The sequence below is a fragment of the Rana temporaria genome, chromosome 13, assembly GCF_905171775.1.
Source record: "Rana temporaria chromosome 13, aRanTem1.1, whole genome shotgun sequence".
Lineage (NCBI taxonomy): Eukaryota > Metazoa > Chordata > Amphibia > Anura > Ranidae > Rana > Rana temporaria.
In genome coordinates, this window is record NC_053501.1 from 17,093,242 (window position 1) to 17,109,049 (window position 15,808).

Genomic DNA, 15,808 nt, shown 5'->3' on the forward strand with positions numbered 1-15,808 from the left:
ATCACTTTAACATTGAAGTCTATGGCCCCCAAGTTGCATGAAAGTCAGACCAAAGTAGTGCATGAACTATTTTGAAGTTGCTGCAACTTTAAGTCTCACATATATGAATGGTTATCACTGGAAAACATGGGGGGCGACTCGTCTTGCGACTTTGATGTCCAAAGTTACATGACAAGTCGCACAAGTGTGAACGGAGCCTGAATGTGAAAAAGGCTGCTGACCCCGGAATGTACTGATTATAGAGGACAAATACAGAGATTGCCCCAGTGTGGCCCTATAGCTGTGCAAAGACTTCAAGGAAGATACAGAGAGCCACCAACCAATCACATGACAATGTGCTACTGGCCATATGGGAAATATCAGGGTGCCACCAACTGCAGAGCAAATTACAATTCATGAGAAAAACTGGGATAAATGCTATAGGAGGATTGAAGTATTATGGAGACGAGATTGCCATGCTAAATTCTGAGATTTGGGGTTTACATGCCTTAGGACTAAACTACACAATGGCCTCAATTCACAAAAATAAAAACGCAAGGATAATTAAACGTTCTTTCTAGTGACAGATATTTTTTTTTAGCAAAGTCCAATAAGAATGAAAATTACAGTCACATGACTAAACACGAGAGCCTTATCCTTGTGTTAGAGTATAACTAAAAGGCAAATTTATTTTTTTACGTTTTGGATAGAGTGGAGAGGGAATAGAACCCCTGTAAGTTTTTGTTGCGGTCTGTGCCCACGTTAAGGAGATTCACCCTCTCTATCTGTCCTGTTTGCCGTCATCACTGAGTGTGAAAGAAAATCCCAAATGTTGGGTTGTCACTAAAGTAGGAATAGGAGAGGTAATGTTTACCAATAGGCACTCTAGTTCTAGTGACAGCCAGGGAATCGCCTGACTTTGAAGGGACTACCTCCCATTTCCTGTTTTGTCTGTGGGACAGAGATTGAAGATAAATAATCCTCCATGGGCAACACAAAAAAAACCCGACAGGGGTTATAACCCTCCCTTACTATATTCAAATTGAATAAAGTTCTACTTTAAACCTTAGAGAACTGAGCCCAATTCCAGTCTTGTGTTGCTGAGCAGATTAACCCTTTGCTTGTTTTCTTATTTGCAGAAAAGGGTCTTTGCCAAGTTAAAGGGGTTGTAAAGATTTGTGAAAAACACCTGGCAATGACGGCCACCCGTTTACTAACCCGAGCCCGTTCACCTGCTGTACGTGTCCCCCCAGTGTCCTCTTCTCCACGGAGTTTGGCCATTGATTGGATAGATTGATAGCAGCGCAGCCATTGGCTTTGGCTGCTGTCAATCACATCCAATGATGCGGCCGCCGGGGGCGGGACCGAGTCATACACTCTGTCTATGGACGCAGCGTGTATGACAGGGAGTGCGCCTGCAAGCTAACCCCCTCGGTATAGAGTTTCCCATAGGGGGGGTAGCTATTTTGGGGAGGAGCTGAGACAGCTGCCGAGGGACCCCAGAACAGGAGGATCGGGGCCACTGTTTGCAAAACAAACTGCACAGTGGAAGTATAACATGTTTGTTTTTTTTGTTTTTTAACAAACCCATACAACCCCTTTAAAAACTTGTCAGAATAGTTTTGCTCTTGCTTAGCTAGAACATTTAATAAGTGATTGTTATTTTTATGGGGGGAAAAAAAACACTTTACAAACATGTTATACTTACCTGCTCAACCAATCGGGAAGGCGAATGTGGATGGCTGAGACACTTGTAGACAGAGAGGGACCTCAGGTAAGTAAGTGTTAGGGGGGCTGCTGCACACAGAAGGCATTTTATCTTAATGCACAGAATGCATTAAGATAAAAAACCTTCTGCCTTTACAAGCCCCTTTAAAGTGAACCCCGATTAATCACAGGAACTGTCATCAATGAGCTACAACTGAGCAGTGAAACTAGATCTGGTCGGAAGACCAAGGACAGCATAGGGAGGGTTTCTTTACAGTAAAAGTGTTGAAGATACAGTTTGGTCATGTAAATTAAAAGATTTAGACTGGGTTCATATTGAAGGCCACCTATTTATTTTAAATTGGGTGCTTATGCACTCCAGAGCAACCAAAATCTGCACCTGATCCTTATAAAGCAGGGGTTTCCAAACTCTGGCCCTCCAGTTGTTTAGGAACTACCATTCCCACCATGCCTAGTCATGTCTGTAAATGTCAGTTTTAAAATGCCTCAAGGGACGTATAGTTCCCCGTTATAAAGGTATGCAATAGATGGTAGTGTATAGTGCAGCACAGATGCGTTGCCTTGGTGTGTTTGGGGACTATTCAAAATGAAAGTCACTGACTGCAACGCACTACGCATGTATAGTGCCATACCGCAAATTATCTAACGACAATAGCTTGATCTCAATTTTAAAGTATTTGTTCACATTATACAGAAAAAAAGGGGGGGGGATTAACACTGTACACCCCCCTCCCTACCCCACGTCTCCACTGTATTTACCTCTGGTAATGCTGAGTGGTCAGTGGCCACACAGCCCGTATGGTGGTCCAGGGATTTCAAACCTCCCCTCTTCTCCATGCAGTGCTTCCGGGATGGATCAGAGGGAGTCTGATTGGTCAGCTCTTGCACAGTAAATCGTTCTGGTCTATCCTGGTACCCCTGCACAGAGAAGAGGAAGAAGAGCAGGGATTTCAAATCACTGGACAGACTGCATGGGCACTGACAGCTCAGCATCCCTGGAGGTAAGCACAGCAGGGGCGAGTGGCGGTGGAGGCCGTTTAGGGTGTACGGGGTTAGTTCACCTTTTCATTTTTCTCTAAAAAAGGTGAACTAACGCTTTAAACACTCACACCAGGCTGTTCAATTGCAGCTAAGGCAGACTGTTCGTTTTGAGTAGGCAACAAAAGCAAAAACTGCTAATCTGCACACTTGCAGGGGATACTAGAATCCATCGCAGTGCATGCATGGAAATTCCTAGCGTGTGCACAGATGGCACATAATTGGTCAGAGCTGCCCAGGGGGAGGGGCCAAAGCTGTTGGCATTAAAAGAGCCCCCATAGACCACTTTGTATTCGACTATATCGCTGTCCTCATTACACTTGCTGACTACGGTATTCGCACAGTAGAGGCCAGTAGAGGCCTGTTGCCTCCTCACCAAGTAACACAATCATTGTTGTATAGACTGAGCCCATAGAGAGGCAGGCCTGGTCATGGGGGCTACACAGCATTACATAATATAGAAGTATTTCTCTATCCAGTTATGTAATCCATACAGTGACTAGCAGGCGGGCCACGATGCGATCGTTACACCACAGAATGTAGATTTGGCCTGTGTTGTGTTTAACACACCAATAGGCACTTGTGTGAATTAACATTCTGGCTTCCTACCAACGCTGAGCGCACCAATAGATGAATGTTTTAGGTTGGTGAATTGCAGGGTATCGGTTACACATCCCGCTCTCGGCACAGCGGTGTAACGTTTCAGTCTTTACAGAAATGTTTTTCTTTTCACCCACTGACAAATCGAACGTTCTTCTTTGATACATTTTTCTGGCTCTACAGCAGATTTTTTTCACACATCAAATACCCTGGAGCCAAATAAAATCGTATTATTATAAATGAGACTCACCCGTTCCAGATCGACGATTCGGTCCTGCGAAAACAGAACACAAAGAGAAGATGTTCGGATTTTACCAACATGGAAACGGCAATAGGCAGGTTCATGCATTACCATTCTGACATGGAATGATGAGGCCGGTGTCTGGCTATGCTCCACATTTTCTTTTAAGGGGGGTCATTTAGGCGAAAAAACATCTGATAGTTACAGGGCCCCCCCCAGTTTACTTACCTGAGCCCTCGAAAGTCCCGCGTCCAGAATGTACTGGCTTCTTGGCTCTTCATTGGATAGATTGATAGCAGCACAGCCATTGGCTCGCGCTGCTGTCAATTGAATCCAAATGACGTTGGCGCTGAGGGGTGGGGCTGAGTCCGGCATTCGTGTCTATATACGCAAATGCTGGACTTAGGAGCACGCCCACAAGGTAACGCTCTTGGGAAAGCGCTTCCCAAAGGGGGTTATCTGATGCTGGGAGGAGCTTAGGCAGCCGCCGAGGGACCCCAGAAGAAGAGGATCGGGGCCAAATGCAAAACAAGCTGCACAGCAAAGCTAAGTATGAGATGTTGGTTATTATTTTATTACAAACCTTTTGTATCACTTTAAGGTGCAAAAATGCTCCTGAAATGTGTTGGTGTGATGTGGTCAATGTGCCTGCTAACAAACGCATATCCATCTATCTTTTTTTTGGAAGTGTGCTACAACACGTTAGGCAGGTGCGTTGGGTTGCCATTCATCACACCAACACATTTAACATGCATTAATGCTGCACATTTACTAGTCTATGCATGTACAATGTATTTCACACTAAAGGAAATTTTATGCTGGACGTTCAAAGCCTCCATCCATCTGTGGGCACGAGGCCTTAAAGTGGATGTAAACCCTCACATATACCCAGTGAAGTGAACAGCCTCAGATGATACACAGGAATGAAACAAATCTCCCTACATAAGTTTTACATGTATATCTGCTGTCTTCAGCTTTATATATATTCTTTAGAAAATTCAGATGGTATTAGGAGATTTTCTCTTCCTGTTAAGCACTGCAGTAAAGCAGTTGCTTGTCTTCGGCTGCCGACATCGCGGGCACCCTGGACAGGTAAGTGTCCATTTATTAAAAGTCAGCAGCTGCAGTATTTGTAGCTGCTGGCTTTTAATATCTTGTGTGTAGGTGGACCTCCGCTTTAACATTTACATTTGTTTAATTAAACAGTTTGATGAATATTCTTCAAAAGGAGTCTGGACATGGGAAGGTGGTTCTGCTTGCACACAAGACCGCTCCATTTACAAAAATTCCCCTGCAGGAGACCGTTTTATCCCTTTGACATACACCCAAGTATGAGGGATAGACAATTTGGCAGCCAAAGCGTTAAAGGAATCAGCATGTAGGAGGCGACACAATATGGTGGAGCAATGTCACTGTGACCCCTCTGTATACGCAGACAGGAAGAACGGAGGTAATAAAAGGTGGTTCTAATGTCTGCCGTCTACAACATTCATAAAGTGTAACATTCCGCCTCCTGTAATTTGCCTCCTAACTTCTAATTTTCTTCATTTTTTTCCCGGGGTCACCACAACCCAGAAAATGGTCTGTGGGACACTCTGATCTCTGAGGAAGTAAGTGCGGAATCTTCTTCTGAGCAGAAGAAATACAATTATGTAAACCTTGCACATTACCATAGACCACAAAGACCTCAATATCCTGCTCTGTTGAATAGATTTCAGCATTTAACCATCTATTTTTTTTTATTCAGTCTCTCAGGAACTTTATTGATAAGAACCCCTGTGCCGAGTTCCTGGGTCTGTACATCTGATGTGCCCATTATGAGGGATTCCCACCATCCCTATGCTGAGCTTATGGGTCTTTACAGCTGATGTGCCCATTATGAGGGGTCCCCACTATTCCTATGTTGAAGTCTTGGGTCTGTACCCCTGATGTGCTCATTAAGGAGGGTTCCTACCATTCCTGCATTGGTAGGACACCTGCTGTGTCCATTATGAGGGGGGTTCCCACCATCGTTATGCTAAGCTCCTGGGTCTGTACATCTGATGTGCCCATTATTTATTTATAGTGGTCGCAGAGTGCAGCCTTAAATTGTTACTAAACGCACAACAGGAAAATCAGTCTGTATATGCAGTAAAGCATGCTGTTTATACTCACTGCGGAACCTAATCCTGTATGCACAGATGTCCCCTGATAATTTCCTTTAAAACACAGAACCTATAGAGTCCATTTGCACATGCTCAGTTTGGTGTGCATTGCTAGAGAGGTTTTTTATTTTGTTTGGAGGGTGCATGAGATGAGCATAGGGCCAATCAGCACTGCCCAGACAGAGGGTCTGGGCTCTTGCAGTTTCATAGGACCGTCCGAAAACTCCTACAAGCTTAACCAGTGCTTGGCTGGACACTGATAGAAGTCACAAGACTGCGCTAACCGCTGATGAGAAAGGGCATTTAGCAGTTTATATTTACTAGAATATTTTGCATTTCAATGTTCTGAGTACTGTGTGAAACCAGATATAGTATAGTAAATGCTGGCTCTTGGGTTTAATAAAACCTTAAAGTAAAACTGTGCCCAGGCTGTGGACATTTCCATATTACTAACCAGTAGTAAATGAGCTTAAAAGCAATCTTAGTTTTACATTAAATTTTTCTCAACTGCTCATCTTCTTCTCCACCATGTCAGCAGTGACGCAGCAGCTCAGGTCAACCTACCAGCAGGGTCTTAGCAGCAGAAGGCTATACAAGGGAATAACAGTACACCCAGGTAATCCTGAAAGGTAAGGTTATATTACTAGAACAGGTGGAGGGGTGGAGACTCTTACAAATTCTCGTTTTAAAGTGTTTTTAATAGAAAAAAAAATGTTGTATGGAAACCTCAAGAGATTTACAAATCCTACTGGTAAAGACCCACTCTACTCTCATCTGTAACTGAAATATCAAGATTATAAAAAAAAAAAAAAAAAGCATCACCTGTAGAAGCCACATCTCATCGTCTCGTCTGCGTCCCTTTTCCAGAAAGTCTACAAACAGAAGAGAGTCAAATTAAGTATTTCAACTGAACACCAATGAAAAAAATACAAATTCCTGCAACAGGTAAGGTGGAAGATTAACCACAGAGCTGGTGGACAGAGGATGTTGGAAGCACCTCGCCACCCAACCTCTGCCCAGAACCACAATAACTGGTAACTTGCTGAATACTTCACATCACCTCCATAAGGGGGTAGGGCTAGACCACCTGCATAGAATGTATATTAAAAAGGTATTACAGTATCTGAAGTGTACATTTGATGGATTCTACCAAATTGTTTTTATTGCTCCATAAAAATGGCTCCACCTGTAAAGAAACGGATACTGCATAATGCATGCATAAGAACACCAGTCCAGTGTACAGCACCCATCTCCAAACCATGATACATCCCAGATGTAATCTGCAATAGACGTGGCTTTGCTCTAATAAGTACAACTTGTTTGAAAGCCGGACTGAGATTGAAAAGAATCAAACAGTGACAAGAATTCTGTGATGGACTACAAGAGTCTTCCGCTGACAGAAAACCATTCAGTACAATGTTGTTAGATGTGGATAATTGCAGATTGCCCTCTGCTTGTCAGACTGCCGAAAGGCTTTCTCTTGTGGACACAGATCAGGTCTCCATACACAGCTTGATTTTCCCTTGTGGCCTGAATGACAGATCAGTCAATTAATTCTTCATACACACTTAACGGCGGAATCTCCACTGCCAGTTATTATTTTTAGGCAGCTGCAATAGCTGTGGCAGCCTGAATACAATCCAACTACCGAACAGTGACAACATCTGACTAGATGTAGTTCCTGTTCAGCTGAACATTTTCCACTGGCTCTGTTTATTTGTAAATCGGCAATCTGGAGAAAGGACGAGTATAGTTCTGCTTTAAGGCACTCATAGTGTCTCGGCGCTCCCCACGGCTGCTGTCATCTTTGTCTAGATCAGCTTCTGAGTACTAATTGCTGCGATGACATCACCCCCAATCATTATCGAACAGACTAGCTAGATCAGTGACCTCACTTTACTTTGTTCCAGTTAACTAGTACAGCTTAGTCTAGGACCAACCAGCCTTTCCAGTTGGGTAGTGAGGAGCAGCAGCACCTCTTCCAGACCGAGCTCTGCTTTGCAGAAGATCATAGGAAGGGTTAAACACAGATCCTGGTACTTCTTTGAAGATGCATTTTTACATGAATATATAATGACAGAAAGGTATTTTATATCTGCTTGGATTCAGCTTTAAAGGGTCACTTAAAAAAACAGGGTATATTTACCTGCTTTGTGTACTTCTTTTGCACAGAGCAGCCCACATTTTCCTCTTCTTGGGTCTCCTACTAGCGCTCCTGGCCCCTACCCCTTGCCGAGTGCCCTAAAACACAGTGTGGCTCGGCCCCACCTCCTGCTCCCGACTCACTTCCTGTCATTGACACTGGCTCCCACTGCTGTATCTCAGCCAATGAGGATGGAGAGCCGCTGCCCTTGTGCACATTACTGGACCAAGATTATGCTCAGTTAAGTATTGGGGGGACCTGCACACAGGAGTTTTTTTCAGCTTCATACATAAAAGATAAAAAAAAAAAACTGACTTTGCAGCCACTTGCGGGACATTCATTATTTCAGGTGGACGTCATAGAATATCCCTCCTGGATGACTGATCAGTGTACCGGCCTGCTGCCCGTACCATGTGACCAATCACAGCAGATCCTTTCATGCTATTTATTGGGTACAACAGTGTTTGCTATTTGTGATTGGTCACAGTTATCTCATGGTACAGACAGGGCCACTCACAGCTCATCTGTACCATGTGATTAGCTGTGGCTAATCACAACAAAACACACAATTACTCAGCTTTATTCAGTAAACATGAAATTCACTGGTATAAGCAATCATATCTTGTTAAAAAAAAATCCTGATCACTTCCCCAATAGTAGTAAATAGTTACCATGGTAACACTGAATTGCTCTGGTCAGTGTTATTATCTCCACACCCATTATACGACGACGCCATGCCTCTTACTAAATACCTTGGACTGTCTACTGTCCAAAAAGGTAATGGGGGGGGGGGGTATTTCTGCTGTCCAGGCATATCCAGGCCTCAAGAAATGTAATAGGCCGTCAGTACAGCAGGGCTGAACAATTTTTAGGTATATATACACACACATCATAGTTTGTAGACTCAATCCTTCCTACAGACAAAATAATAAACACAGATTTGGGTTATTTTTACCAAAGAAAATGTAGCAGACTACATTTAGTTTTGCATAGTTATATCAGTTCAGCTTGGACCGATGCAAGTATGCATGTTACATACCTGATCTCTGTGGAAGTAGATCTCAGTAGTAGCCGATGTGGTCTTTCAGGTCCCATGCCACACCATTCAGAGAACATTTTTTCTCAGTGGATGCAAAGCATTCTCCAATTGAAAGAGGTGGAGAGGTAGGATAGGTAAAATTAGGATCTCCATCTTCTCCAATCAGAGAATGCCCCGAGAAAAATGCAGGGTTTTCTGAATGATGCCCGTGCCGAGCAAGCAACCCCTTGTGTTCACTATGCAGTAGGGCAACTGCTCAGCATAGGACCCAGAAGACAGCGAGAATCACTGTTCACTTGTAAATCAGCAATCTGGAGAAAGGACCAGTATAGTTCTGCTTTAAGGCACTCAGTGTCTCAGCGCTCCCCACGGCTGCTGTCATCACTGTCAGCAATGGCCGATATAGTGATTCTCTTCCACAGGGATCAGCCAGGTATGGAACATGCATACCTACCTATTATATTGGTCTAAGGTAGACCAATGTGACTGCAAAAAGAAAAAAACACATGTGGAGTTCAGCTTTAACCATAAACATCACCCTGGCAATATGTCTCCCGCACCGGCATTATCTTTAAACATCTCACATGTGCTGTATATCTCTGCCAGGTATTCATGACCTGGTGGAGACCTGTGGCATGTCTGTGCACTGAAAGAGGCCAGACAAGGCTTGCAGAGACCTCTGTGTGCATGTGTGGGAGATCTCATGGCACGCCTGTGCCGCTGAATAAATTTACCCTTCCTCCTGAGATGTAACTTGGCAATTCCAGGAGGCTTCAGGGCGTCCCTATGTAATTCTCACCTAGGTGGAGAAATCATAAAGTGCTATGTTGCTGGTACTATGCTGAAAGAATAACATCTTTTCCCAATTCTGTAGGAGGGAGGAAATGCAGACTCTAAATTATATTTTCGGTATAAAAACATTTTTCAACCCATTCAAGGTACAAACAGAAAACTTGGTACACAATGACGTATTGTGAGGCTCTGAGAGCTAGGTAATAATAATGCCTATTTAGGGTTCCTTTGAACTCAGAAACGTGCCGAAAAAAATTAAATCATGCAATGATGTGTTTTGTGATACACATTAAAATGCTCTCAATCAGAATGCATAGGTGCGACAGCTTGGTTTATGTGAGAGCCGTTTCAAGGAAACCCTCTGTGATTGTCTGTTGGCAAACTTCCTTCCTACCTGTGGAGAAACTTGGGACGTGGTAGGGTAATGGGACAGCCAATCTGAAAATTCTTCCCCAGTACTCCTTCTATGCTGCCAGATTAGAGTACACAGCTGTATATGTTTGAATATGATGAGATATTGTTGTAATGAAACGTCCCACACTCCGCTTGAGTGCTTTCATCATATACCACTTCATATCATATATCACTTTCTTCCAGTCTGGATATAGATAGCAGATATTCCAACTGCTCACAAGCACACAACGAGACAATACTTGTTGTTTGTCTGCTGAACATAAATTAACTAATCCCTTATGCAGCCGATGTGACTCCATAATTACAATACACATTATGATACCTTTTGGTAAGAGCAATTACAACAAGGGTGTATTTAGACCCCAAATTATTTTCACGAGTGGTGGTTCTGGTGGAAGAGGATGAGCATTTCAAGCAGTTGAGATCTCTTTTGCTTTTCTTTGAACACGGACTCTTGTTTCTACTGTTTCTTACCTGTTAATGATCTTCACTTTTTCAGATATTGGGCCAGATTCACGTATCTGGCCGTATCTTTGTGCGGGCGTAGCATATCGTATTTACGCTATGCCTCCGCAACTTGGACAGGCAAGTGCAGTATTCACAAAGCACTTGCTCCGTAAGTTACGGCTGCGTAGCGTAAATTGGCCGGCGTAAGCCCGCCTAATTCAAAATAGGCTGGTAGGGGGCGTGTTGTATGTAAATGAATCGTGACCCCACGTAAATGACGCGCCTAACGAATGGCGCATGCTCAGTATCACGTCGAATTTACTCCATAAGATACGCCAGGCCCAATGCCTGTGACGTGAACGTAACCTACGCACAGCCCCATTCACGTACGACTTACGTAAACAAAGTAAAAAGATACGCTTGCCAACGTCCATACTTTGCATTGGCTGCGCCTCATATAGCAGGGGTAACTTTCCCATGGACGTAAGCCTAAGGTAAATGTTCGTGAATCCGCGTATCTACCCAATTTACATATTTGACGCGTAGGAGACTTACGCCGCTCGTATCTTGGCCAAATCTATGCGTAACTGATTCTAAGAATCAGGCGCATAGATACGACAGCTTACGACGGCGTACGTGGAGATACGCCGTCGTAAGTCCACTATGAATCTGGCCCATAGTGTTTATTTATTAGAAAATATTATATCTATATATATAAAACTCAACGTGTGTATGTATGTTCCAGCATCACGTCCAAACGGCTAAAGATATTAACATGAAACTTGGCACACATGTTACTTATATGTCAGCAACAAACATAGGATAGGTGGTTTAACCCTTACCCACCCCCATTTGCCATGGTCGGGGTTTTTCTTTAAAGTCCCATTCAACTCTATGGGAAATACATGTTACTTCATAACTTCCAAACGGCTGTACATATTTCGATAACACTTGGTCACATGTTACTTATATGTCCACTTAAACTATAGGATAGTTAATTTATCCCTTAACTACCCCCATTTGTGAGGGTCGGGGTTTTTGTTTAAAGTCCCATGCAAATCAATGGGAAATGTATGTTCCCACATAACTTCTGTACGCCTGGAGATATTACAATAATACCTGGTACACATATTACTTATATGCCAAATAAAAATATATGACAGTTAAATTAACCCTTACCTACACCCTTATATAAAAGATGGGTATATTTATATTACTATGATTTTCCTCCCCAAAAGGTTAAGATAGGAAGACCGGGCAACGCCGGGTATTCAGCTAGTATATATATATATATATATATATATATATATATATATATATATATATATATATATATATATATATATATATATATGTTTTTAGGTAGCGCTGCCTTGATATGTAATGTGTTCTTAATTATTGTATGTTATATTGACATTATCATACATATTAACACAGAACTCCTTCATACAATTGCAGGGTCAATTAGCACAAACAATGGGTGACAGAGAAGCCACACTAGACTCATTTACATTATAGAAGACAACAGACCGACAGGTGGCTGGAGGTGATGACATTAGCATCTCCTTACAGTATATGTCCCAACAGTATGAATCTTTCACTCTAACATGGCATATACAGGGTTCCCAAAGTGTGTGTCTTGGGGGGGACATGGACCTGAATCCAACGTAACACCGCCTCAAGGGTCCCCAGGCATACAGCTAACAAAGAGCACTGTTCCCCCAAATGCCAGGGCCCATGATCGCAAGGCAAGAGGCTAGCATTCAGTCCTTTCCAAAAGCCTCTGTCCTAGGTGAGTCGGTCACAATTGTGAAATATAGATGGGAGGACTGGAGTTCTAGGCACAAAGCAGTATCCTTTATACTGGATACTGTCAAGGAGACAGGACAGTTTTATTGTATTTTTATTTTTTAAACCAGGTGCATTCAACTACTGTGCATATAATTAGAAGGTGGCCTGAGAGTGTGTGTATAGAGCAAATCAACTCAGGTTTATACATCGCCATAAATGCAAAACATCCAACCACACAGCAGAATCTATCCTGTAACTCTCCAGCTGTTCAGAAACAACAACTCCCAGCATGTTCTTATAGGTCTATGGCAGCCTGAGAGCAATGGGTGGAAAAAGACTCATGCAGAACTCCATGGTAATTCCAGCAGAGGACGTCGGAGTGTAAGATCATGTTAAACTCCTGTGGCCTAAAGGACACATACTGTCCTTTGCAGGCCCCAGCAAATCGGTAGTGGGAGTGCTATCAATATTGATCTGTCATGAGGCTGTAATAGCAGTGATCTCTAGAAGTCTTGTGCAACATGTCCCCGGTCTCTGTCTCCTACAGGATTTTTCCAGCCTGTGGCCATCTTCTCTGTAACATTACATGTGTGTTCTCTTGATGTTAACTACAGTGCCTTGAAAAAGTATTCATACCCCTTAAAATTTTCCACATTTTGTCATGTTGTAACCAAAAACGTAAATGTATTTTATTGGAATTTTCTGTGATAGACCAACACAAAGTGGCACATAATTGTGAAGTGGAAGGAAAATGATAAATGGTTTTCAAATTGTTTTAGAAATAAAATATGTTAAAGAATGGTGTACATTTGTATTCAGCCCCCCCAAAGTCAATACTTGTACTGTAGAACCGCCTTTCACTGCAATTACAGCTGCAAGTCTTTTTGGGGATGTCTCTACCAGCTTTGCACATCTAGAGAGTGACGTTTTTTGCCCATTTTTCTTTGCAAAATAGCTCGAGCTCTGTTAGATTGGATGGAAAGCCATTTTCAAGTCTTCCCACAGATTCCTGATTGAATTTAGGTCTGGACTTTGACAGGTTTTCTGCTTAGATTCTCTGTATTTGGCTCCATCTATCTTCCCATCAACTCTTACCAGCTTCCCTGTCCCTGCTGAAGAAAAGCATCCCCACAACATGATGCTGCCATCATCATGTTTAATGGTGGGGGTGGCTTATTCAGGGTGATGTGCAGTGTTCGTTTTCTGCCACAAATAGAGTTGCTTTTTTGGCCTCATCTTACCAGAGCACCTTCTTCCACATGTTTGCTGTGTCCCCCACATGGCTTCTCGCAAATGGAACTTCTAATGGCTTAATTTCAACAATGGCTTTATTCTTACCACTCTTCCATAAAGGCAAGATTCCGACAATAAATTGTGATGGCAGGGTTTTGTCGGATAAGCCGTCCGTTTGTACGCTCCATTGGACAATTGTTGTCGGATATTCCGACAACAAATGTGGGATAGCATGCTTTAAAATTTTCCAAAAAACAAATGCGTCTTGTCGGATTATCCGATCTGGTGTACAGTCCGTCGGAAGAAAATCCAAAGTACAAACACTTAAGCTCCGAACCAATGCTAACCAGAAGAGAAACATTAGCAGAAGTTGCCCAAAGGGTGGCACTAAAGAGCTGAAAAAGCACGTAGTATGTGTATGTTGGCCAACAATGTTTTGCCGTCTATACACAGAACAAGTTCACGGCCAACGCCCTTTGCGCAAAATTCTACAGATTTGTCCGATGGAAATCCGATGGTGTGTATGTCAGACCCCACATATGAATTGTTAATTAAGCAAGGTATGGATTGTATCCAATTACTATCCCCCCTAAGAAAGAAGACTGGTTGGTATTGGCGGATACTTTAAAGGCACAACCCAGTGAGAAGACACCACCAATCACAAATCTTGCAAAATTCTCTTTATACACACAAAAGCAATTGCGAGAAGTTACCTTTAAAGGTGCCAATTAAAATAAAGTTCATTATTATTAACAAATGGGAAACCTTATGACTGTATTGTAACATGTTTGAGAGCCATTTTAAATTTACTCTAATCTGATTATATGGGCACTATCACACCATCAGTAATTCACAGCACAGAATGTTTCCGTACAGGAGTTCATTCCTTGTATTGTGATATTATTAGTGTGGTGCGATTGTTCCCTCTTCAAAAACACACAGTGTTAATACACATTATGCTGCAGGCGGCATGGCTGTAAATGACCACCGAGGGGAATTAAAATATTTTTTTCCTCTGCAGAATTTAAACTGTACAATAAATCTCTGGAAGGCCCCTTCGCTCCATGACTTCCATCCAGGTCTAATCCGAGTTGGTGCGGGGACATTCTGCCTCCGATTTATCTGCATTAAATTGGCTCCAGTAAAATGAGTTTGTTTGCTGGGAGCGCAGCACGCGGCCAGATATGGAAAGGAAATAATAAGCGCGCAAACTGCAAGGCTTGGCACAAGTGTCACAGCAAGATATGGAGCAGGCGAAGGTTTATCTGCAAGTAAGGAAGGCTTGGCACATACTTTTTACATCACCTACCAACCGGCTGCTTTGGCGCTGCGTGCAACCATCATTTTGCCTTTTGCAAAGGAATGTTGATTTGATTGCAAAATTGTCAGACGGGCAGTGGCAGAACCACTTGATATTATTTACACGACGAAACATTCCAAGCATCAGGCCAAAAGAAAAATCACAAATCTGTTTCAATTCTGTCTCATGTCTGCAGACAATTTCCTATGAAAACCTGATTTTCCAATGCCAGTGAAACATTAATGAGCAAAACCGAGCTTATCCACAGAGATTAACGTGACACAATCCTGAAGGTTAATTATCTGATAAGGAAGCAGAACAGAGTATCAGGACCACAGGAATCCCCATACGGATGGTCTCTGCCCCCATTTATCAACAAGCTGCCTTCACTAGCCCACAGCAAAATATGCAAACCTTCACAATCGAGCTGGCAACGCTTAGGAAATCTTTGATGACACAAGGTGGCCAAGTGTCGTATATGGCTCAGTGGATGAGTGGTGGCCATGTGTCATTAACCACTTAAGGACCGACCCTGTTTTTCAGACTCTGGGCCAGATTCATGTAGCCCAGCGTAATATTGTGCGGGCGTATAAAGAATTTGCGCCCTAAGTTACGGCGGCATAGTGTATGTGGGCCGGCGTAAGTCCGCCTAATTCAAATTGGGATGATGTGGACGTGTTTTATCCAAATTAATGATGATCCCGCGTATTTTAATTTTTTTACGAACGGCACATGCGCCGTTCGTGAAAGAATCCCAGTGCGCACGCTCAAAATTCCGCCGCAAATCGTCATTGCTTTCGACGTGAACGTAAATTACGTCCAGCCCTATTCGCGAACGACTTACGCAAACGACGTAAAAAAATTCAAAATTCGAAGCGGGAACGAAGTGCATACTTAACATTGCATACGCTTTATAAGA

The 15,808-nt window shown here is 42.9% G+C and overlaps 1 protein-coding gene across 1 annotated transcript in view; it reads right to left on the bottom strand.

The window, feature by feature from the left end:
• CEP128 (centrosomal protein 128) overlaps nucleotides 1-15,808 on the bottom strand; it is a 256,542-nt gene that overhangs the window by 25,736 nt on the left and 214,998 nt on the right. Inside the window, exons 22-24 of the mRNA XM_040333200.1 lie at nucleotides 6,553-6,602; nucleotides 3,596-3,619; nucleotides 2,467-2,625 (exon numbers count right to left, since the gene is read on the bottom strand). Coding sequence (XP_040189134.1) covers nucleotides 2,467-2,625; nucleotides 3,596-3,619; nucleotides 6,553-6,602 — 233 coding nt within the window. The remainder of the gene's footprint in view (nucleotides 1-2,466; nucleotides 2,626-3,595; nucleotides 3,620-6,552; nucleotides 6,603-15,808) is intronic.